Source organism: Tetrao urogallus (assembly GCF_951394365.1).
Source record: "Tetrao urogallus genome assembly, chromosome: 11".
Lineage (NCBI taxonomy): Eukaryota > Metazoa > Chordata > Aves > Galliformes > Phasianidae > Tetrao > Tetrao urogallus.
The window spans coordinates 2,620,456-2,642,511 of NC_136824.1; the positions used below are offsets into that span (position 1 = coordinate 2,620,456).

The 22,056-nt window shown below is 45.3% G+C and overlaps 2 protein-coding genes across 2 annotated transcripts; one reads left to right on the plus strand and one right to left on the minus strand.

Moving 5' to 3' along the window:
• Window positions 1–226: 226 nt before the first annotated feature.
• On the plus strand, window positions 227–8,577 carry CILP (cartilage intermediate layer protein; the record flags this gene model as incomplete). Its single annotated transcript, XM_079540885.1, has 8 exons — window positions 227–293; window positions 920–1,003; window positions 1,428–1,481; window positions 3,003–3,188; window positions 4,067–4,381; window positions 4,470–4,578; window positions 5,483–5,640; window positions 6,236–8,577. 8 exons carry the CDS (start codon window positions 227–229, stop codon window positions 8,575–8,577), a joined length of 3,315 nt encoding a protein of 1,104 aa, XP_079397011.1.
• A 5,220-nt stretch (window positions 8,578–13,797) lies between these two features.
• Window positions 13,798–18,505, minus strand: MTFMT (mitochondrial methionyl-tRNA formyltransferase; the record flags this gene model as incomplete). Its single annotated transcript, XM_079540665.1, has 9 exons — window positions 13,798–14,118; window positions 14,417–14,499; window positions 15,129–15,210; window positions 15,379–15,470; window positions 15,601–15,676; window positions 16,238–16,340; window positions 17,238–17,360; window positions 17,740–17,952; window positions 18,357–18,505. The coding sequence occupies 9 exons, from the start codon at window positions 18,503–18,505 to the stop codon at window positions 13,918–13,920; spliced, it is 1,122 nt and encodes a 373-aa protein (XP_079396791.1). The 3' UTR covers window positions 13,798–13,917.
• Window positions 18,506–22,056: the final 3,551 nt, after the last annotated feature.

A 22,056-nucleotide genomic window follows, 5' to 3' on the forward strand; every position in this document is an offset into this window, starting at 1 on the left:
CGGGGACAAATGGGTAGGAGCTGCCACAAGTGGATAACCTCTGAGAGAGATTTCTGCAATGGGAATGGGGCGATGTTTGGTGAACAACCAGGATGGGAGGTTGGGCACCCGCTGGGAGCAGCATCCCGTAGGTAGGATTTGACACAGCTAGGTTTGTCCCCATAGGTCTGAGGGACGTGGGACAGCTCCAGGTCCTTGAGGAAGCTCCCAGTTACCTCTGGACATGATGCTGGTCACCGCAAGAGGATGGATGCTGCTGCTACTGCTGCTGTTGGGAGCCACAGCCAGTTCAGGTGAAGGTGCAACACGGGTGACCCCAAACACAGTCCTGACATGGCTTAGTGGGTGTGGTGGTGATGGGTTGATGGTTGGACTCGACCTCAGAGATCATTTTCAACCTTGATGATTCTATGAAATCAGCAGACACTGCGAGGGCAGAGTGCCCATCTCCAAGATGAGCAGGACCCAATTTACTTAGATAGGTTTTGTAGAGCAGGGTGCCTGCAGGCTGTTTGGATTTGTTTTGAGGGCATGGAGGAATTTTGCTCTGAAGGGCTCTGGCGACAAGCTTGGGGATAAGCACAGAAAGGTCAGAACTTGATGGGGAGGTTCCAGACCCCTGCTCTGCATCAGGCAGCCCTGGGCTCAGCTCCCCGGGTTAACCCAAGCTCATCCCCTCATTGGATTTGTTCCTCCCCCATGCAGGGAGAGGGGAGATGCATCTTATACCTCTAGATATAAAAAGATGTTTTGGTCACAGCTGCTCCAACACAGAGGGCAGCAAGCCCAAAACGCAGCGGGGCCAGGGGAAATCCCAGCAGGAGGGACGTGGAACACAGCCAAACTATGCCTGACCACTCACATCCAATTATGTTATTAATAATAATCTATTTTAATCTCTAATTTCTTGAACCCCTAGGTCAAAGGCTTGTAAGACAAGGCCTTGGCAGGATCCAGATAGGACAGAAAACCTTCAGACCGATAGTGATGCTCAGCCTAGAGGGTAAGTTACGTTCTACCGTGATGGCTTCCCCTTACTGGGACATCTTATTCTTTTCAGTCTTCATTTGAAACTGAATCAATTCACTGGAGTAGATGGGTCATTGAGACAGTGGAACAAATGGTGCTGACCCCGCACCCTCCTGTGGGGTTGGAGCTCTGGCTGACACACACCACTGGCTTCAGTCCTGGAAAGCTGAAGGTCAGCTGCGTGACCACAGCTTGTCCTTGGGGCCATGGGGTGAGGATGGCGGTGCTGTGGGTTACGCCCAGAAAAACACTGAGGTTTGGGCCACAGCAATTAGAAAACAAGACATCTGCCTTTCACTGCAGTAAGCCCCAACCTCAATCTTTACCTCTGGGAGTGGGTCTAGAAGACCTCCACGAGTTGAGCATGCAGGGTCATACCAGACATCCTCTGCCCACAGGTACGAGGAGCAGCCCCCGTCGGTTGGACCCGATCTTCACCAGCGCCAGACGCAGTATGTCCTGCTTCCCTACCTCACTCCCCGTGCACCCCTTGGCTTCTCCCTGCCCTCTGCTTTTCCCACAGTCAAGGTGCTGTCTGGAGCCATGGGCCTCCCCTCTGCCTTTCTTGCCATCACCAGCCCTGCAGATTCAAGCACCTGATAGGTGCTGATAGACAGAGCTGTGAAGGGCTGTAGAGAAACACAACATCAACCTGTTGCAAACTGAATGCTTGCTTGGGGCAAAGATGAACAGCATTTCTGAGTGTGCTCCTAGAAAGAGACTGTGTCTCCAAATGCACCTCCTCCTGCATCCCCTCAGTGTCACCCCAAATTATTAAATAATGTCTATCTATGTACCAATGGGGATGGTGAACTGGAGAAGTCAATGTGCCAACAGATTAAGAATCTAGCCAGCTAAGCCAGGCACTTGCTCCAAACCAGACATTGCACTGTTGCTGTCATTTAAGTCATCTGTTCCAGCCACAAAATCCCCCTATAGCACCTGCTTGTGGAAGCCAGGGTTCATTTTCAAAACCTGCTATTCCAACACTCCAGCCACAACCTTGCCTGCCTCTTGGCAGACATAACTTGCCCTGGCATACAGTGAGCCTTGTGGAAGTACAGGTGTGGGAGATGGTGTGGTGCACGCACATGTTTCCAAGAGATCTCATTTTTACAGCATTTAGTCACCAGCACATCTTCGTAAACATTATTAGAACATCATCATTTAAAAATAAACCCTAACCACAGGCTGGGGGTGGATCTCACCCATTCAAACAGCTTAAATTAATTACGTCCAGTAACTTTTAAAGGAATTCCTTGGAACATCCAACCGCACACCAAACTCCCAATAAACCTCTTTGTGTTTGACAAATCAGCAGAGCCCCAGCATGCTCAGCATCTCAGCCTTCTGTTCTGCACACAGCAAAGCTGGTGCTCCCAACAGGACACAGAGTCTCCTTCTCTGGAGATGTTCAAGACCTGCCTGGATGCCTACCTGTGTGACCTGCTGTAGGGAACCTGCTTTGGCAAGGGGGTTGGACTCAATGATCTCTGGAGGTCTCTTCCAACCCCTACAATTCTGTGATTCTGTGACACACACTTCCCCTATAGAGAACATATGTTGAAGTAGGGTTAAAGGCATTCAGCACAGCCCTACCAACAATAGCACCCTTCTTTGTTGCTTTTTTCATTTAACCACATGCAAGCACTGCCACTCAGACAGCACTCAGTTGACAGTGTGGGTTTGAGTTCCTCTAAGTCAAAGTTATTGGAGACTAAGCGTGAGCTGCTGCACTCTGCCCCTTAGGCTTACCTTAATCGTCCCAAATTCAGGCAATGATGTTTGAAGCATTGAGGCACCTTCACGTGCTTTGTTTTCCAGCTCCCTCAACATGCTTTGAGTTTGTGGTGCATAATATCCAAATACAAACTCATGCCCGAGCCATGTAGAAGCTGTATGGAAACTGCTTGCTTTGGGGCAGCCCTGCGTTGAATGTGTGTCTCACTAACACCCCAATGATGTCATTCAAGCTGTTCTGGTGCAAGATCCCAGAAAGTTCTTGTCTCCGTGGTCAAAATGGAGTGAGTGCTCAGGAAAGTGTGGCCAAACTGGTGTGCAGAAGCGGACCCGATCCTGCCTGGCGGATCGCCTCTGGGGCGTGCACTGCAATGAAGTCATGGAGGAAGGGCGGCTCTGCATCGGACACGTCTGCTCAGGTGCTCACATAACCTCGGTTACGTTTTTTTACTCCCCTCATAGTCACGTTACCTCAGTTCTCCTCCTTGCCAAAGTTCTGAGAGCTGCCTGCAGCCAGCCCCAGGAAGACGTTACAGCAGCTTGTAATTCATTGTATTACAGTTATACTCCCCTTTTAAACAAATCACTCTGAAAAACAGTCTGTGTTTTCTCCAGGAAAGTTGTTATAGGGTTTTCTCCGGGTTCTTCTTTTTATTGCTGCAAATAGATTATCACACAGCTGCTGTAGGCGGAGGATCTGTGATTGTAAAGGGAGTGCCCTTGTAAATGGAAAGAAACAGGGATATGTAAGATTAACTGCTATAGGTAAGAAAACATCACAGAATCACTCTTTGGGAGACTATTTGTTGGACTCATCAGATAATGCTTATTCAACAGTTAGGCTATTAGGACCTAGCCTATGTCCTATGCAAGCCAGGATGCTGCTAAGAGAGGTGGCTTTTAAGACAAACCAATGCCATGGCATTTGGGCATGGGCTGGCAACAGGAATCTACAAAGCTGAAGGCATTTGGATTTGTGATTTTGCCAGGGTTCAGCTCACATGCAGATTGGGATTCAAGCTTCCCTGAAATTCAGCCCTTTGGGGATGGTAATGAAAAGTTGCTAGCTGTAATTACATCCATGTGGGTGCTTTCTACTAATTACGAGGCTCAGCAATCCATCAGCCCCACGTTTCTAATACACAGCTGCTGATAATCTCTGGAAATACATTTTGGATACAATCTATTCCTTATGCAGTATCTGCCCTATTGCATCTAAACGGAAAGCAGGCGTGAGGCCATGCTAGGAGCGTGGCAGGGCATCAGGCTGCTTCCTTACCTACCTGCCTTACCCCAGGCTGCAACATCACCTGCCCCATGGGCCGTGTGAACGCCGACTGCGATGCATGCATGTGCGAGGACGTGACCCTGCATGGAAAGGTCTCCTTGGAGGATGGTTCACCCGCAGACAACGCCCGGGTCTACCTGCAAGCCAACAATCTCAAGCTGTTGACGACAGCTGACAATAAGGGCATGTTTAGGATTCCTGGGGTCTGTCCCGATGGCAGCAACACCCTCAAAATAAAGAAAGCCAAATACACGACCGCAGCCATCACTGTACCAGAGACCAACAGGAAGAACCTGGCGCTCCAAGTGCAGCTGAAGAGATCAGGTAGAACTATAGAGACAGGGAAGCCCAGCACCTTTAAGAGCAACTAACAAAAATAAGAGTAATGAGGCTGTCTTTCATCCTCCTGCAGGCAAACCCTATGTTTTCAAGAGCCCTGATGACAAGGCGAGGAGAGTGGGGCAGAGCGTGTCACTCTGCTGCAATGCTGTGGGGACTCCGGCCCCAGATCGCTATCTGTGGTAAGAAACTCCCATTGATCCCAGACCACCTGGCAGAAGGGCAGAACCTCATGAGGCTCAACAAAGCCAAGGGCAAGGTGCTGCATTGGGTTGCAGCAACAGCTGCTATCAATACAAGCTGGCTATAAAAAGAAGGGGACAGAATTCATCAGGGTCTGACGTGAGGGGACAAGGAGAAATGGTTTCAAACTAAAATAGGAGATTGCACTGGATGTAAGAAAAAAGTTGTCTCCAATAAGGGCTGTGAGGCACTGGCACAGGCTGCCCAGAGGGGTGGTGGGTGCCCCATCTCTTGGGACACTCAAGGTCAGGCTGGATGGGCTCTGAGCACCTGACGGAGCTGTAGGTGTCCGTGCTCATTGCAGAGCAGTTGGACAAGATGGTCTTTAAGGGTCCCTTCCAACTCCAACGATCCCATTAATTTTGTTGATTTGTACCTCCTTTCCATCTCCATAAAGCTGGATTGTTGTTTTTTTTTTAAGCATAAATACACTGAGAACCCCGTGGTACAAATGATCATTTCCTGCACATTTGCAGAGCTGGCATTTCTTGCAGGTGCAGTAATATAATCTGCAGAGGGACTTAATGGAAAAAACACCCAGATAGGAGTTTCAAAAACCTTGGCAGGCATGACTGACAGCTGTGTCTGGAATGGGTTTTAGGGGAAGCCCCTGCAAGAATTTGCAGCATGAGTAGCACCCCATGCAACACAGTGGGGAGATGCTTTTAAGCATGACCACAAGTCTGAAAGGGCAGCTCCTGGGACAGGGCTGCTCCATGATATAAGTGGTGTAACAGAGGGAGGAGGTGTGGCAAAATCCACACAGACAGGATCTGGGCCCTGCTCTGCCCAAGCCATGCGGTCAGGCCTCTGTCCCATTAACCATCTGCCTGTTCCTGGCAGGTACCACAATGGCTCCCTGCTGGATCCTTCTATATATAGATACAAAAACAACCTCATTCTGAAGAACCTGAACAGAGGGCAGGCAGGAGAATATTTCTGCAAGGCCATCAGTGATGGAGGTTCAGCAAAATCCCAACCTGCCACGCTTTCTGTAATAGGTAAGAGAAAACGTGTGTGATTTGCTCCAAGCAGCAGGGGTACAGAAAGTGCTCAGAAATTATGACCCATGCATGAAAGGAAAGGTGCAGGAAAAACATTCAGGTGCTATTTTACGCACCCATTAGCAGATAAGCCTGACTGTGCTGGTTATCAGCCAGCTGCTCGCTACAATCCGGAGCTCTGGGTTTCAGAATGACCTGCCAAACTTAATCCACTGGGCAGCCATTTCTCACTGTAATCACTGCCCAGCGTGTGAATATTTCTGTTTCTTTTTTAAATCCTGGGACCCATTTAAGTCTGTTCATAGCCAAGAAGCCAGGCAGCTGCTGAGCATGTAGCTGGTAAGCAGGAGCTGGGACACTCCTGCAAACAGCACTGCTCTTAATCAGGTGCCTTAAACTAAAGCTGAACACCTGCTGCAGTGTAACAAAGGCCAGATGAATCCAGCTAACCAAAATTCTGCAAACCATCTGTTTTATTGCTGCAAAAGCCTCCCTGTGATTGGAAGCAATGTTTAGCTCAGAGGGTTTCTGACCACATACAGATGACTGTACAATTATTTCATGCTGCTCATTAAGAAATGCTATTCAACAGGAAAACAAGAGGCAGCCTGCAGCTCCCAGCCCCAAAGCCACCTCATTCGTCTTCCGCACGACTGTTTCCAAAAAGCAACTGACTCGTTCTACTACGACGTGGGCAAGTGCCCAGCAAGGACCTGCGTTGGGAAGCTGGATAAGGGACTCCGCTGTAAGGACAACATCTCCTACTGCTGTGGGGTGTCTAAGATGGAAGTGAGAGAGATCCTGTGCGATGGGTACACGCTCCCCACCAAAGTCGCCGTAGAATGCGGTTGCAAAAAATGCACCGAGACAAAAATAACAGTTCGGGGCAGAGCTACAGCGGTGGATAATGGTGAGCCACTGAGGTTTGGCCACATCTACATGGGGAACAAGAGAGTGAGTATGACTGGCTACAAGGGAACCTTCTCCATCCACGTCCCACCGGATACTGAAAGACTGGTTCTAACCTTCGTTGATCGGCTGCAGAAGTTTGTGAACACAACAAAAGTTTTGCCGTTCAAGGAAAATGGAGGTGCTGTGTTTCATGACATTAAGTTACTACGAAAGAAAGCCCCTGTTACACTGGAATCCACTGAAACCAGTGTAATTCCCTTGGGAGAAAAGGAAGATGAGGATCCTATTGCTGAATTAGAAATCCCTCCTGATTCATTTTACAGGAAGAATGGAGAACCTTACAGAGGAAAAGTGAAAGCCAGCGTGACGTTTCTGGACCCAAGAGAACTCTCAACAGCGCCTGTGACACAAAGCGACCTGAACTTTGTAGATGATGAAGGAGATGTGTTCCCGCTCCGCACGTATGGCATGTTTTCCCTGGACTTCACTGATGAACAGGGCACCGAGACTCTTAATGCAGAAGATGTGAAGGTCCACTTGGACACTGCTCAGGTGAGGATGCCAGAGCACATACAAGAAATGAAGCTTTGGTCACTGAACCCTGAGACAGGCCTATGGGAGGAAGAGGGGGACTTCAACCTGGAGAAAAGCAGACGGCGCAGAAGAGAGGAGAGGACCTTTTTGGTTGGGAACATGGAGATCAAGGAAAGGCGGCTTTTTAACCTGGACGTCCCAGAGAGCAGACGGTGCTACGTCAAAGTCCGAGCATACAGAAGCGAGAGATTTTTGCCAAGCGAGCAGATCCAAGGGGTGGTGATTTCTGTTATAAACACGGAGCCAGAACCAGGGTTCTCCTCCAACCCTAGAGCATGGGGCCGTTTTGACAGCGTGGTCACTGGTCCCAATGGTGCTTGTGTGCCAGCTTTCTGTGATGAGCAGAACCCGGAGGCCTATGCAGCTTACATTTTGGCGAGCTTGGGGGGTGAAGAACTTGAAGCAGTGCCCTCTGCTCCCAAACTCAATCCTAATGCCATTGGCGTCCCACAGCCATATCTCAATAAGCTCAACTACAGGAGAACAGACCACGAGGATCCTAACACAAAGAAAACCGCATTCAGAATCAATATGGCCAAGCCAAGCCCAAATTCTGCAGATGAGAACAATGGCCCTATTTATGCCTATGAAAATCTGAAAGAATGTGAGGAAGCTCCATACAGCGCTGCTCACTTCAGGTTTTACAGGATAGAGGGAGATCGGTACGACTACAATACTGTTCCCTTCAGTGAAGATGACCTCATGAGCTGGACCGATGACTATCTGGCATGGTGGCCCAAACCCATGGAATTTAGGGCTTGCTACATAAAAGTCAAAATTAATGGACCCCAAGAAGTGAACATAAGGTCTCGCAACATGGGTGGGACGCATCCACGCACCATTGGCAGGCTCTATGGCATCAGGGACGTCCGCAGCATTCGGGATCCTGAGCAGCAGGACGTGTCAGCAGCCTGCCTGGAGTTCAAGTGCAGCGGCATGCTCTTCGACCAAGACCGTGTGGATCGCACACTTGTGAAAGTCATCCCACAAGGCAGCTGTCGCCGGGAGAGCGTTAACAGCATGCTCCACGAGTACCTGGTGAACCACCTCCCCATGGCTACCAACAACGATTCCAGTGAATACACAATGCTGGCACCCCTTGACCCCCTGGGGCATAACTATGGCATCTACACCGTCACCGACCAGGACCCGAGGATCGCCAAGGAAATTGCTTTGGGCAGGTGTTTCGATGGCACATCAGATGGCAGCTCCAGAATCATGAAGAGTGATATCGGTGTTGCGCTGACTTTCACCTGTTCGGAGAGGAGCGCAGCAGAGCAAAGCTTATTTGAGTCCCAGAGGAACTTAGGCCAGCAGTCCGTGCAGGTACCACCAAGGGAGAGCCCTGCATACCAAAGGCCGGTGGGAAGCCGCCAGATCACCCAAAGCAGAATCCAGATGAGAGGTCAACGTCCTTCTTCATACTAGAGCTATAGAGGAGCCTAGGTAAAGTCACTCACGTTTGATTAAAAAAAAAGTATCTACCTGCAAATAGCCTAATTCAAAGCAGGTAGATGTCAGCATTTTTGAGACATTATATTCCCCTCCCACTCCCTTTTTTTTTTTGTTTTATTTTTGCATTGCACCGCAAAGGAAAGATATAAGGCAGTCCTTGTAAGTGAATTCCTGCCTTACTAAAAGCATCAAAAAAATCTGAGATAAAACAACTTCACCTGATAGCCTAAAGGGAAGACTAAACACACAGTTCAATTAAGTCACATACACAAGACATCCTCCTATTCTGCATTTGCAGACTTTGCCAGCCCAAGTACCTGTACAGTAGTTGGTAACATGAAAAGGAATAAACTGATTTTCCCATACTGAATTCAACTGCAAGGTTTCGTACTTGAAATGTAAGTATTTTATTTATTTCTAGCTTGTTTTAGAACGATTGTATTCGAGCTAAACTACCACCAGCTGCATTTCTAAGAAGTCACATTCTTGAGAGCACAGAGAAGCCATATGGATTTGTAGGCTCCGCATGGATAAAATTAGTTTTCTCTTGCTTCTTGCATGGTTTTTCTTCTCAAGTAATGCTCTACAATAGGGTAGATGAATTTAAAAAAAAAAAAAAGGCATTTTGTGTAATTTTGGCAATGCTATATTACCTTTGTGTTTGACATGCCCAAGTAAATAAACCATGTGTAGAGCTGACCAAAGAACAACCTACAAAATTTCACTTTTCAATGTGAGACTGACACTGGGTATTGGAAAGGGATTTGGTGGGCAGCTGCTGCTCCCAAGTCCAAGGCTTTGCCCCAGAACGCTGCAGTCAGGGAATCAGTCTCCAACTTGCAAGCAGCACCACATCCACGAGATTAAGAGGGGCAGCAAGTGTTGGGAGGTCAGGGCAAGGGATGCCTAAAAGGGAGCAGCAGAGTTCCTAGAGTTTGAGAGCACTGGGAAGGAAAAAGGCTGGGGACAAGTGTTTTAAAGATGACGGAAAATTTAGGTAACACGTAAACACAGATGGCCACAGAAGAGGTCAGAGTGTGACCAAACTCCAAGAGCTCTACTTAATAGTGCCCTACAAAACCCCACAGCCTTTGCGCCACTACTTGTAGAGAGGAATCTGGGATCTCATCAGCACAGAGCACATCCCAGGTTTGCACCCAAACACATCCAGCAAACTTTTTTGGAGCAGGTAAGCCAACAGGCCTCCAGCACTCAAATCTTCACAGACAGGGATCACAAAAAAAGGGCTCCTTTTTAATGAAAACTGACTTGAAACACATGCCCCACTGTGGATTTCCCTCTCTCCTACCACTCGTTCCTCTCCTACAGATATTAATACAATCCTGATACAGGTCTGTGTCTTACCTAGAGCTCATGAAGGGTATGGGGAATCTTTCAATAGCCTTTAGCAACATCTGGAACAGCTTCTCAGGTCTGTCATGAAGCATCTTGGATATTAAACTCAGGACTGTGCAGGACTAAATGCCAATGCAGCCTGAACTATGCTTAAAAAAAAAAAAAAACAACAACAAAACAACACAACAACAAATCTTTATAGTCTTTGTTTTCATGCAAATTGACAATTAACAAAGAGAAACAGAAAAAGACGAGCTATGGAATACTTTGGCACAACTTCTTCATACCAACGAATTTAGACTGCGTGTTTTCTTTTGTGTCTAGTCTGCTGCAAGGGCTTGGCACGAGCTGGGGCCAAGGCAGCCAGTGGGGAGCATTAGCTTAGACCTTCCCACAGAGCTCTTGGCTTGCACTGCAGACTTACAGAGAAACGTCTCTTCTCTACACAGACAGTCAGCCAAATCCTGGCCCTGGTTTCATCATTTTGTGAGTGAAGTAATGCAATGACTTCTCCAGATCAACCCAGGAGTTATTGGGAGGAAAACGGGTTCAGGATCTGGTCCCTGTGCTACAAAGGGACTTACCAGAGCCAAAAGGCAGTGTTTAGGGCTCTTACTTTGCTGTTAAACAGAATTTTCTCCCCAGTGAAGTGGTGACAGCCCTGAAATTCTGCCTACCCATGAAACAGCAAGAAGTTCTCCAAGTTTCCCCAAGCTGTCCCCCACTGCAGCTTAATTCCAAGTTGGAGAAACAAGCTTATCACTGCACTGAGTCCCTGAGCCCTCAGAAGAGACTGCTGACAGAGTACACTGCATATAAAGCAGAACAGAGAGGTTTCAAACATGGGCACTGAAGTACTATTACCAGAAAAGAAGCCAAAAACTACCACTCAGAGTGAACACTTCTTCACCACTGATAAGTCACCATGTCAAGTAGTCAAGAGTTTATGTAGGAGAAAACTTACAGCACATCCTAATCTTCACCCTTCACAGCAGTTTCATGCTACAGTTCAATAATATGACTTTTCCAGTTCCTGAGTGCCTATGTTTATGGTCATTGTACTACAGCATCCCTTCTGCAACCTGAAACCTAAGGCACACTCCCACATATCAAAGGAGAGCATCAACTCCAGGAATGCAGGGAGGCTGTGACTCAGCTCCTCCCTCTGCATTAGTTTTCAGACCACCAACCTTGAGAAGCAGGCTGAAGCAAGAGGCCTTGCTCCCAAACATCTGTAGGTTTAGGGCTAATGGCAAAGAAGCTTCCATTAAGGTCACCTGGTTTCCAATCCCAGTGACCTCTCTCTCCTCTTATTATTAAGAAAGGAAAAATAGTACCTCCCAGAAGCTATCTGGCTGTCAGCAACGAGGACAAACGTAAGTAGAGATATTCTCATCTGAACTCAACCTTTGCATTATTCATTGATTTCCCCAAACACCTTCTCTAAAAGCCTAAAGTATTACTGTGGTTAATCACCAACACTACTTGTTTGTATTTAGTAGAAAACAGGAATAATGTTTCCTAGGAAGCGGGGGGACTGGTAAGGTTTGATTATAGAACAGATGCAACCAACTGCTAGTCATCAGCATACTAGAAAATATCACTCCCTGTAACATTTACTTGAAACACAAGATGAAGTCATCCCTGCTGAACACCAGAGCCCGTCTGGTAACCAAAGGTTTTGCAGTTCTAGCAGTAACTTGGCTTCAGTGCTCCTGAACTGAGCCCTAGTGGATGCTGGGTCTATGAATATCTCTGCTGTGCTTCCTCTCTCCAAGAGGACAGCTGTTTTATTTTGCTAATATCACTTTCCAATTGCTAGGGTGGCTGTGCTTGAGCAAAACAGTAGTCCTGGGGATTGAATCACCACGTCTATGTTCCAGAGTCAACCTTGACATGCTATTCCACACCTCATCAGTGAATGCCCTATTGTTGTTTTGCCTGATCTGCAAAAATAATCAGATTTTCATTACCTTCTGGATTAAATCCCCATAGAGTCAGGTGAAGGAGAAATTTCCAAAGAAACATTTTGGCTAAGAGCTGCCTGGGGAACTCCAATTCCCTTTAAAGCTCCTCCACCATGACAAAGATTTCCTCCATAAAGAAATAAATTAAGCATAATTCGTCCATAAAACAACTGCAGAAAGTTGTGCATATTCAAAGCTAGGATAACCAACAGCTAAGCTACAGCAAACTGTCTGATCTTTGATAAGCTCTTGTAGAGAAAGAAATTTTGAGGAGATTAACTTCAAAACATATAGGAATTCTGGCCACTGCACAGTTTAGACATTATTTGGTATTAAACGTAACAGAAGAGATACTGAACCAGATTTTTCAATGTCTTCTGCCCACTGACCTTTTTCTTCCCCTAGAAGCGATGCAGTGAGCACCACCTACTGGGTGTCCGAGTGTATGCTCTTCAAACTCCCTGTAAGACAGAAGGAAACTGCTACCCTGCGCTTCAGAACTGAAATCATCACCACCACCACTACTGCCTAACAGCAATACATCTCACACAAGGCATAATCTCAAACTGTCAGTAGGAGATGTGCAGATCGCCCCATGGATTCTTGTTGATGCCAACAGTTAAAGCAGACACTGCCAGTTGGAAGCCAGTATTCCAGCTACCAGCAATAATGCCACTCAGCAGGAACACTGCTTTGCTCACATCAGTTAGGAGCGATATGCTCTGACCAAAGGGGTTTGCTCTCTGAATAATTTAAACACAGCAGAATAGAATGGCACCTTTGGTAAAATCTAAAAATGAAGTAATTCAGAGGATCTTTCTCTGGGATCCCTACACAGTTCTTTGCTGCTATGATGCCATAACAGGTTCAAGAAAAGCAAAGGAGGTTAAGTTAAAAGAACTTCCAAGGAATTTTGTCAGCAGTTTTAAAAAGTCTGCAGCACAAACTGCTGGAGGCTGCAAGAAGATACAAAGGAATTCTCCACAGAAGTCCAACTTCCACCTTACTGGTGCTTGCAGCTTTTGCCTTGCATGCACAGACGTGGATTTTGTGGAGGATCATGTGTTCTAGACAACCTGTCAGAGACAGATTCATTGTTGGACCAATGGCAGGGGAAGAAAAATACTGCAGCATCCGCTTTAACAGATGCTTCTTCACAAACATTTGAATCCACATTATATAACACTTTTTTTTTTTTATTTTAGATTTTGCTCTCATTCAGTGAGTCACATTCAAGCGTGTCATGTTCCTGCCACCTTGACGTAAGTATCATGCATTCAACACACAACTTGAGCTTTAACATTATGCCACAACTGCTTGAAAAGGCATGAATGGTCAGGAAACCCTGAAGAGCCAAAAGGACAGGTGGAAGAGGATGTGGCTTGCAATTCTGTTTTTCTCTAAGGCTCACAAAATTTCTGTGCAAATGCTGTAAATAAGAAGCTAACAGAACGGTGCCTCACTAGTCTGAATAACTTTAGTAATTGCTTTTACTGCAACAGTATTCAGAAAAAAAGAAGGAATACACTGAGCAAATAATGCTACAGCAGCTCCTATCACCTGCCTCATCTTCATTTTGTTGCTCTCCTTAAAGTGTTACAGGCTTTTGCGTGCTTTTCTGAAACTACGTATGAATTACAGAGAAGCAAGGGAATGTTTCTAGATTGAAGCATCTGAGCAAAGCTTAAGCTTGAAGGAAGTTATACTGAAAGTCCAAGAAAAAAAAAAAAAAAGATTGAAAACATGATATAAAAATAGATTTATTACCCAACAGTGGAAACAGATTTATTCACTGCCCTTGGTGTATACAGATATTCTGCTCCTTAATGGGATAAAAGAAATGATCATCATCAGAGATCCAAGATGAGAACAGAATGCTTGACAATAAGGTCACGCATTCTGGGAAGGAAAACTTCACCCAGTTACTGTTTGGAATTGAAATATTTTATATTAACTTACAGATATACTTTAAGATGTGGAAAAAAAACATCTATCGCTTTATATCCTGCAACAATACTTCCTTCTCTTTCAGAGTCTTCTTTGCTGTGCTAAGTTTGAGCGTTTGAAACCTGCATTCCTGATGAACTGTTCTTGAGTTCTGCTGGAACCAAGAGTGCATATAGCCATTGTAGAAGTCAACAGCTGTAAGCTTCTTCTTTAATACTACTGTTTTGAATCCAACCCAGCCCTCCTAGAAAATACAAAAAAACAACAAAGAACAGCAGTAAGCTTCTTCCATGTTTTAAATATTAGGTTGACTTACTAAATGTGCTCTGTATCACCAAGCTTATGCTATGAGTTGAGTCAGAATTCCCAGTTGCAAATGGAAAGTGTTAGTGAAAATAAAAAGCTCTTTGAGGTATCAAGTAAAAAGACTGATGCAGATCTAAACTATGTCAGTGAATAACACTGGACAATTAAGATAGACGTTAATAACAGATACCGAAAACCTCATCTTTAAGGCAATGAATACAAAAACAGAAGCCTACCTTGCAACGAGCTATCAGTGTTTGGGACATTTTATGGTAGAGCAGTGAGCCAGGAACAGCTCCATGGTCACTTAATACTTGATCTAGAAGCAAAAAAGATTGCTTTGCATTTTTATGCAAACAAGCAAAAGAAGTTTAAAACACTTGTCTCTGAAATACAGTTACTTTGTGTTACTATTTTGCTCAATAATATTTTACCATATTCTATGTTTTATTATACTCAAAAAAGCAGGAAAGAATCAGAACGGTCACTCTCTAGCGCTGCTCCCTACCTCACCCACAGGCAGCCATTAAGTCCTGCACACTTCAGTACAGCACTCAGAGCATGCAAAGCTCTCAGATTCACAGGTGACTACAGAAAATTGTTTAAGTGATAACACAGATCTAGCCTCGCTCTTGGGAAATCACGAGGCATCAGCATTACAACAGGATCTCTCAACTCATTACAGAATTAAAATAATCAAAGCTCAGGATTTACAGAGCTATGCCTGCTGTTCTCTCATTGCCATCATGAAGCAGGAACAACCTTAGAATCCCTATCATGCTCACCTTTGGGCACAGAAATTCAATACAGTTTTGAGCACATTAGACTGCTTTAGTTATACCAGTTTCAGAAAGCAGTACCTGTTCAGCACAATTGTGTACAATCTTCAAGTCGGTGCTTGCAAACACACAAGAACTTTACTTAGCAGATTAATTTAAGAGCACATACCAGCAGAACCAAGGATATTGTCCACTTCTACAAAATCCAGAAGTTTAACAGTACTGCCCTTCCAAAGCGTCTGCAAAGGAAACTGCAAACAGAAGCAGACAACACACTAGGACAATTTTCATCATTTCCAGTCTAGTTTCTGTTGCTTTGTTGCCTTTTTTTTTTTTTTTTTTTTTCCCCCCATTTCCCTCCCCTTATGCTAGACATCCTCTGCTGGAGGACAGAAAAGAGTTAGGAAATCTACTCTTACCATACTTCCTATGGCACGATGCAGCTGAATTATCTGTGCAGCTGTTTGCTCTTCCCAATTTATACAGCTCTTAGCTACAGATATTTTAGGAGCTAGGAGAAAAAAAATATATATCTGATTTTAAGCCAGAGGCAGCAGCAGAGAAACCACAGCAAAAAAGATATCTAAATAATAAAAGAAAAAATAAAGTTGCATTATTAAAAAAACAAGAAGCACACCTACCAAACGTTACTCCTCCTTTTGGTTGCTCTTTTTTATTTTTTAAGCTCTCAGGCAAGTTTTTCAAAACTGACAGCAGCTGCAAAATAAATGTTAGTAAAGAACACTGGGAAATCTGAGTATGTTTAGTGAAAGGAAGACTAAATCTAAGACATAAATGCAGCACTTCATTTTTTATTAGTCAATCTTTCTCACAGATTTTAGAAAATCTGGTCACTATAAACCTTCTGAGTATAGCATAGACACAACACTGGCACTTCTCACAATAAAAAAAAACAAGTACTCTTTTCTGGATAATCTGCTCTATGATGTTAACCCTAGAACAGGCTGAAAGCTGATTTTTAAGATCAACAAGCAAACATTCTCTTCAACAAAAGAAGCAGTTGCACTGTTTCCACACAAAGCAAGTGAGTTCTTCACTGATTACAAACAGAATAGCAACGCACAGGGATCAACACCAACAGCTTATCACACACCACTTAAATTTTCCTCTCAGTGAGAGATAATATTCACAAATACTCAATTTTGGATCATTCTCCTCCTAACTACTGTAGCCAACTGAGAACAAGATTACAAAGAATAGCTGGCATGTTGAAAGCAAGGTGCTGATCAGAGGCAATACCAGCTTGCATGACTTTACCATGTTTGCACCCATCTCTGCTAATATCACTTCCAACTCCTTTGTTGTACACTGAGGAGGAACAGGACACTCTTCTTGCTTAATAATTGGACCCACATCGAACCTACAAAGCAGAAAACATACGAGCTTACAGGAGGAAAAACTCTGGTTCAACTAACAGTTCAAAATTTTACATTAAATATGTTAACTTTGTTACTTTTTTTTTTTTTTTTTAAATAACAAAATAGAAATTTTAAACATTGGCTCATATGAGAAATGGGGAAAATGGGAATCATTTTACCAAGCAAGACTCAAGTTTCAGCAACTGTAAATACAATTTACTGTTCAGACATATAAAACTTCAGAAGAAACAACCTGAAACATTCAGAAGATTTTTTTCCATACTTTCCTGAGTTCTGTTATCAAGACAATTGTCTAACAAAGCAAAGACCAAACTATGATGTGTTTTCACAAGCCATCTAAGCCAGAACTTCTGCTGAAGCTAAAATAGATTATCCCTCTTTTCCCAAGTCAAGCAGTTTCTTGCCCTTTCTTCCAGTAGGTTGTGGACAGCTCTGAAGACTGAAAGCCCATTCTTTTCTGTACTGTCATACCAAACCTATCAATCTATCTGCACTGACCATTTGATCTGCCTGCTCTCTGTAATAACATTAAAAATTAAAGAACAGGGTGGGAATTCTTTAAACGTATGTAATGATTTCAATATTAACCACACATTTAAAGATTACTGAGGAGCAATTAATACAAAAAAAATATAGCATTCCGACTGTCATGACAATAATTTCACCAATAAAGACTAGTTTTTAAAACGTTAAAAAACTAAATCATCATCACAGCAGCCTAGAGTACAAATTACACACATTAGATCTGTGGCAAGTCTCATATTCTAAGTGCTTCAAATTTTAACATTAAACAAGCATTTAAAAAAAAAAAAACAAAAAAACCAACAGCAACTAGTGATTACACAGAGCAGCAGCAGAGAGTTGTTTTGGGAACACACCTCTTTGGTCTTATTTCCATAACTGTTACCCCGGTCACTTTGTCACCATGAAGTACTGTGTGGACTATTGGTGCAGGACCACGCCACCGTGGGAGGCAGCTGGGATGGACATTCAGCACGCCACTGAAATGAAGTTTGAGTAGGAACAGTAACTGAAATTTATGTTAACGTGTGTGCAACAGTACATTGGAACTACTTCAGGAATTACCTGCTCAGAACTTCTGAGATTTAAATACACACATAAGGGAAATTCACACTATGTAATCTTCAGCTTCCTAGCAAACATTAAAGTGGAAGGAAACAACAGGTTATGCTGAATGTTTGCATAGATTTCTATCAGCATGATAAAGAGCCTTTCAATAACAAAAGGACTCAGATAAGCAGGTAACTTCATGGAAGATGTTCACCTCACCAGCTGCAAGTTACACGCATAGAATGCAATAACAGTCAAAAACAGAGCTTGTTTAACTAAGAAAGCAGCCGCAGATGTCAACTCACTTACTATGGGAACTGCAGAATAAGGTCCTCGCTCAAGAGACGCCCAAATGATGCCACCACACCAACATCAAACTGCCCCACAGGCCCTGTCTGTGGCCACTCGTGCACAGGCAGCTGGAGCTCACGGGCACAGCTCTTCACAGGCAGTTCTACGGGCAGACGGGAGGGCAGCGTCACCACCTCCAGCCTGGACACAAGCAAGCCCCTGCTGGGCTCCCTGCGGTAGGAAAAGAATTGGAGAACTCTTGCAAGCAGGACTAAGGATAGTCAGACTGCTAACCCCCCACCCTCACCGTGCTCCTTCCTACATCGCCTGCCTCTCCGCACGCCAACCTCCAGATGGCCCCCGCACTCTCAGCCCAACCCTCTCCCCAACCCCTTTTCAATCCCACTCTTATCAATTTCGTCGCCCTCTGTAGCTTGCTTCCTCACCACCGACACATTCGTGATCCCACGATCTCAGCCGCAAAGCTGAGACACAACAAACAGCCGCTGCCCTCCCCACCCATACCGACACCCACACTCACCCCTGGGCCCTGCCCTCCCCCAGAGGCCTCCAAAGCGCACACCATCACCGGCCCAACCTGGCAAACCTCGCTGTCTAAGCTTTCCGAGCAGTACCTGGCGGCCTGCAAGGCACGCAAAGTAGTAACAGCGAAGCGGTCGGTGCCAAAGAACAACACCCGCCATGGCGGCTCCCGCCGAGGCCGCACTCCGCTGTCCGCCGCCTTCAGCCCCTCGCGCCAAGCGCGGAGAAGCCGCCCCCGCATGGCGGCACTTCCGGCGTAAAAAGATTACGTCACGAGTGGGCAGCGCCCTCTTCCCTAGGGGCTGCTGTGGGACGCGGCCGCCATTTTGTGGGCGGGGCCGCCATTTGAGGGCAGAACCGCCATTTTGAGGGCGGGACAGCCATTTTAGGGCGGAGCCGCCATTTTAGGGCGGGGTCGCCATTTTGGGGGTGGGGCCGCCATTTTGAGGGCGGGACAGCCATTTTGGGGCGGAGCCGCCATTTTGTGGGTGGAGCCGCAATTTGGGGGTGTGGGGGGGAAAGCAGGGGCAGTGCCCCCTGGCCCTCCTCACCATTGGCTGCTCAGCCCCAGTGCGAAGGTAATGTGGGGGCAGGAAGGGATGTTGACACTGCGGCCACTGCTTTCCCCTGGCTCCAATGCAGTGTTCAAGAAGCTCATGGCTGTGTCCTGCTCTGCACGGTTTCGTTCTAACAGTGATTATAGTTTAAAGAATGTTTTCTTGTAAACCACAAGGTCAGGATAATCACTTAAAGAAGTGTCTTCTCCCATAACATAAGAACAAAAATATTTTATCATTTTGCTGAGAACATTCTTTCCCCGCTTGGGATGGTGGTTTACTCATGTAGAACTTCCTTTAATGCACATTGCCTCCAAAATTCCTTGTACATCTCAGTCTCGATATATCCCAGTATCTTTGACGCTAGTAATTTCTAAAATGTAGCACATGAGAACCTGTGAACAATTTATATGTGCCAGGGAAAAAAGAAAGAAGAGGTGGAAATAGAGGGCAGGTGATGACAAGGTACCCCAGGGAAAGGTCCATAGGGAAAAGGAGATTCTGTGTCACATAGAATGGCGCTGTCTGGTTTTACTCGGTCTGTCACATTTGTCCATCGTTTGGGTTTTATTTTTCCCTCTGGTAAAGAAAATGCCTCCATCTCCTTTGGTAGAAGCAGAGAAGAATTAATGAGAAAGTGTACGTGAGAAAAGGAAAAAAGCCAAGTGATTCTAACAGTGTCAGTTTTGTACCCTGACAAAATGAGATAGCAAATAGAGAAATAATTTCCTGGTTGAGCATCAACACATTGAATTTGTGTGCTCCAGAAAGTTAATTCTCTGTTAGCTGTGCAATTCTCTGTCATTCGTGGAGCTCAGTTGGGTCACATTTAGGCCTCTCTGCAATTCCAGCCAGCTCCTCAGGGTGCAGGGTGAAAGAACATAGCAAAAAATAGATGAACAAAAGAGTAACAAGGGTGAAGGAGTGGCACCTGTTCAAGAAGAGGTTAAAGAAACCGGAGTATTTCTGCTTAGAAAATATGTAGGAAAGAGGCAGTCTGACAATCTGACCATAAATAATGTGAGGCTGGTAAACAAGGAACAATCAGTTGTTGCACAATAACGATGAGATTACAAAGAATATTATCAGGCCCTTACTGGTATCAGGCTCCACAGGAGAGGAAGCAGCGTTCCACACACTGTGTAATCTGACCGTGTAAATTATCTCAGATTCTGAGAGTATTCAAGATTTCCACAAGCAGAGTGAGCAGTTCACAGGAGGAAGGCTCACGGACCGGCCCTGCAATGCCAGCTTACCCTAAAGCTGGCTCTCATCACTGGTGTTAAGCTCTTGCACGGATCAAACTGAAGACAACATTCTGTGTCATGCAGATGAGTACCAGCTCCCTGGGTGAACCTTGTATTTATCACCACCACTTTGTGGCCTTCAGAACAGCCTGGAATTTACTGCACGAGTTTGAATGGCCCAAGAAGCTGGCAGTTCAAACCCAGTGTTAGTTTCTTGCTGTTGGATCCCAATACAGTTGGAGCTGACAGTGCCAGTGGCACATGTGCAGTGTGTAAGAAGCTTCAGCTTCAGCCCGTCATGGATCTTAAACCCAGGAGAAGTATTCTCAGTTTTGACAGTAGTTAAAGCTCCTGGACAAACTGCAAGTCCATGCTGAGATTTTGCCAGACATACTCGTGAAATAATTAATGTTTCATTTGAAGTGCATTTATGAAGTGGACTTAAATTCACTTCAAAGTACTTACTCCCAAGTAATCCATCCTCAGCTCTAACATAACTGTGTAATTCAGTCTACTTTATGCCTTGCCCACAGTGTACATGAATTTTAACTGATAATTCATCTGAATGTGAATTTTTATAGCAGAATGGAAGCAACAACCTAATTGTTTTGTGAAAAAGAAAAAAAAAAAAAAAAGAACAGCTTCCAAATCTTGCTTTCTCGCTGGATTTGAACTCTGCTTTTTTTATATAGGAAAAAAAAAAAAAAAAAGCCTTGAACATTTAGTTATTCTGTAACCAGGCATTTCAGGTCAAAGACACAGAAGAGTTCAAAAAAGATAAGCAAAATTAAAACACCAAGGTCAGAGGAGTTCTTCTTAAGAGGAGTGAAGACAAATCCAATGAGGAAGCAGAACACAAATCAATGTCCTATCTACACTTTGCTTCCTTGCCAAAGACACTGAAAGAGTCTCCAAGAAGTAAATAGATCTCCCATTAGAGTGCCAGTGTTGTCAAGGGAAGCATGAAATAAAACACTCACTGATGAAGAGATTGCTTCTGAGTGCCTCCCCAGAGGATTACTGGGAACAAGAGCCTGCTGTAACCATAGGGGAACTGGTTTTATTTCCAGTGCTACATCCTAAAGGCACCTTGGCTAGGAGCCTGCATTCTGCCTCTTTTTGTGGGGGACAAGGATTGAAACAGGAGCTACTTTCCTGGTGCACTGATACGTTTTGCTGTCCCATGCCACCCCGCTCTGGCTGTTAGGTTTGGAAGCGGTACAGCAGGGCATTGAGGGTCTCCTGTGCAGGAGGAGCTATTGGGAACCTCTTTCCTTGCACATTTTTCAAAGGCAGTGGGCAAGGGAGTTTGGCTGTGTTGCTCATGGGACCACTTGCTGGCCTGTCACTGTACCTGGCATAAAGAAAGGCTCACAAGGATGCTTTTCCTTGCTCACAAGGAAACAGCTCTCCTAGTGTGACGGCATTTTTTTAAACAGTCCCCCCTGAAATGGGGAGGAACAAGAGAGTGATTACAGCATGTGTGACACCCTGCTTTGACTTGTCTCCCTCTGAGGTGGGGAGATCTTGTTTCCCAGAGAACATGGTTCTGAGTGAGAGCTCTGACCCGAGCCCTGCCAGGCTGACAATGAACATCTCCCTCTGGGGAGGATGCATGTATGTGGGATGAAGTTTCACAGGGGCAGCCAGAGGAAACTTTCAGTCGGATGTGGAGTGGGATTCAAAAGATTAATCACTCTGGAACAGGGCTGCAGTGCCAAAAATGCTTTGTTCCAGGCTGGAAAACACCCAGGACTGGACAAGCATATGGAGACTGTGCCCATCTCCCATTAAGCTTTAGCTAAGCGGTGCTAGCTGTGTGCACAAAGCTTGTTGTGCCATATGCAGCTCCATTCACGAGTCACGTAGTGCAGTGAGGCTGTATTGAAAAGGAATCATTCTTCCCAGATGTGACTGGCACAGAAATGCTACACATCAGTCTTGTCAGGCTGTACAGCCTCTTAGCAGCCTGTTGACTTTGCTAACTC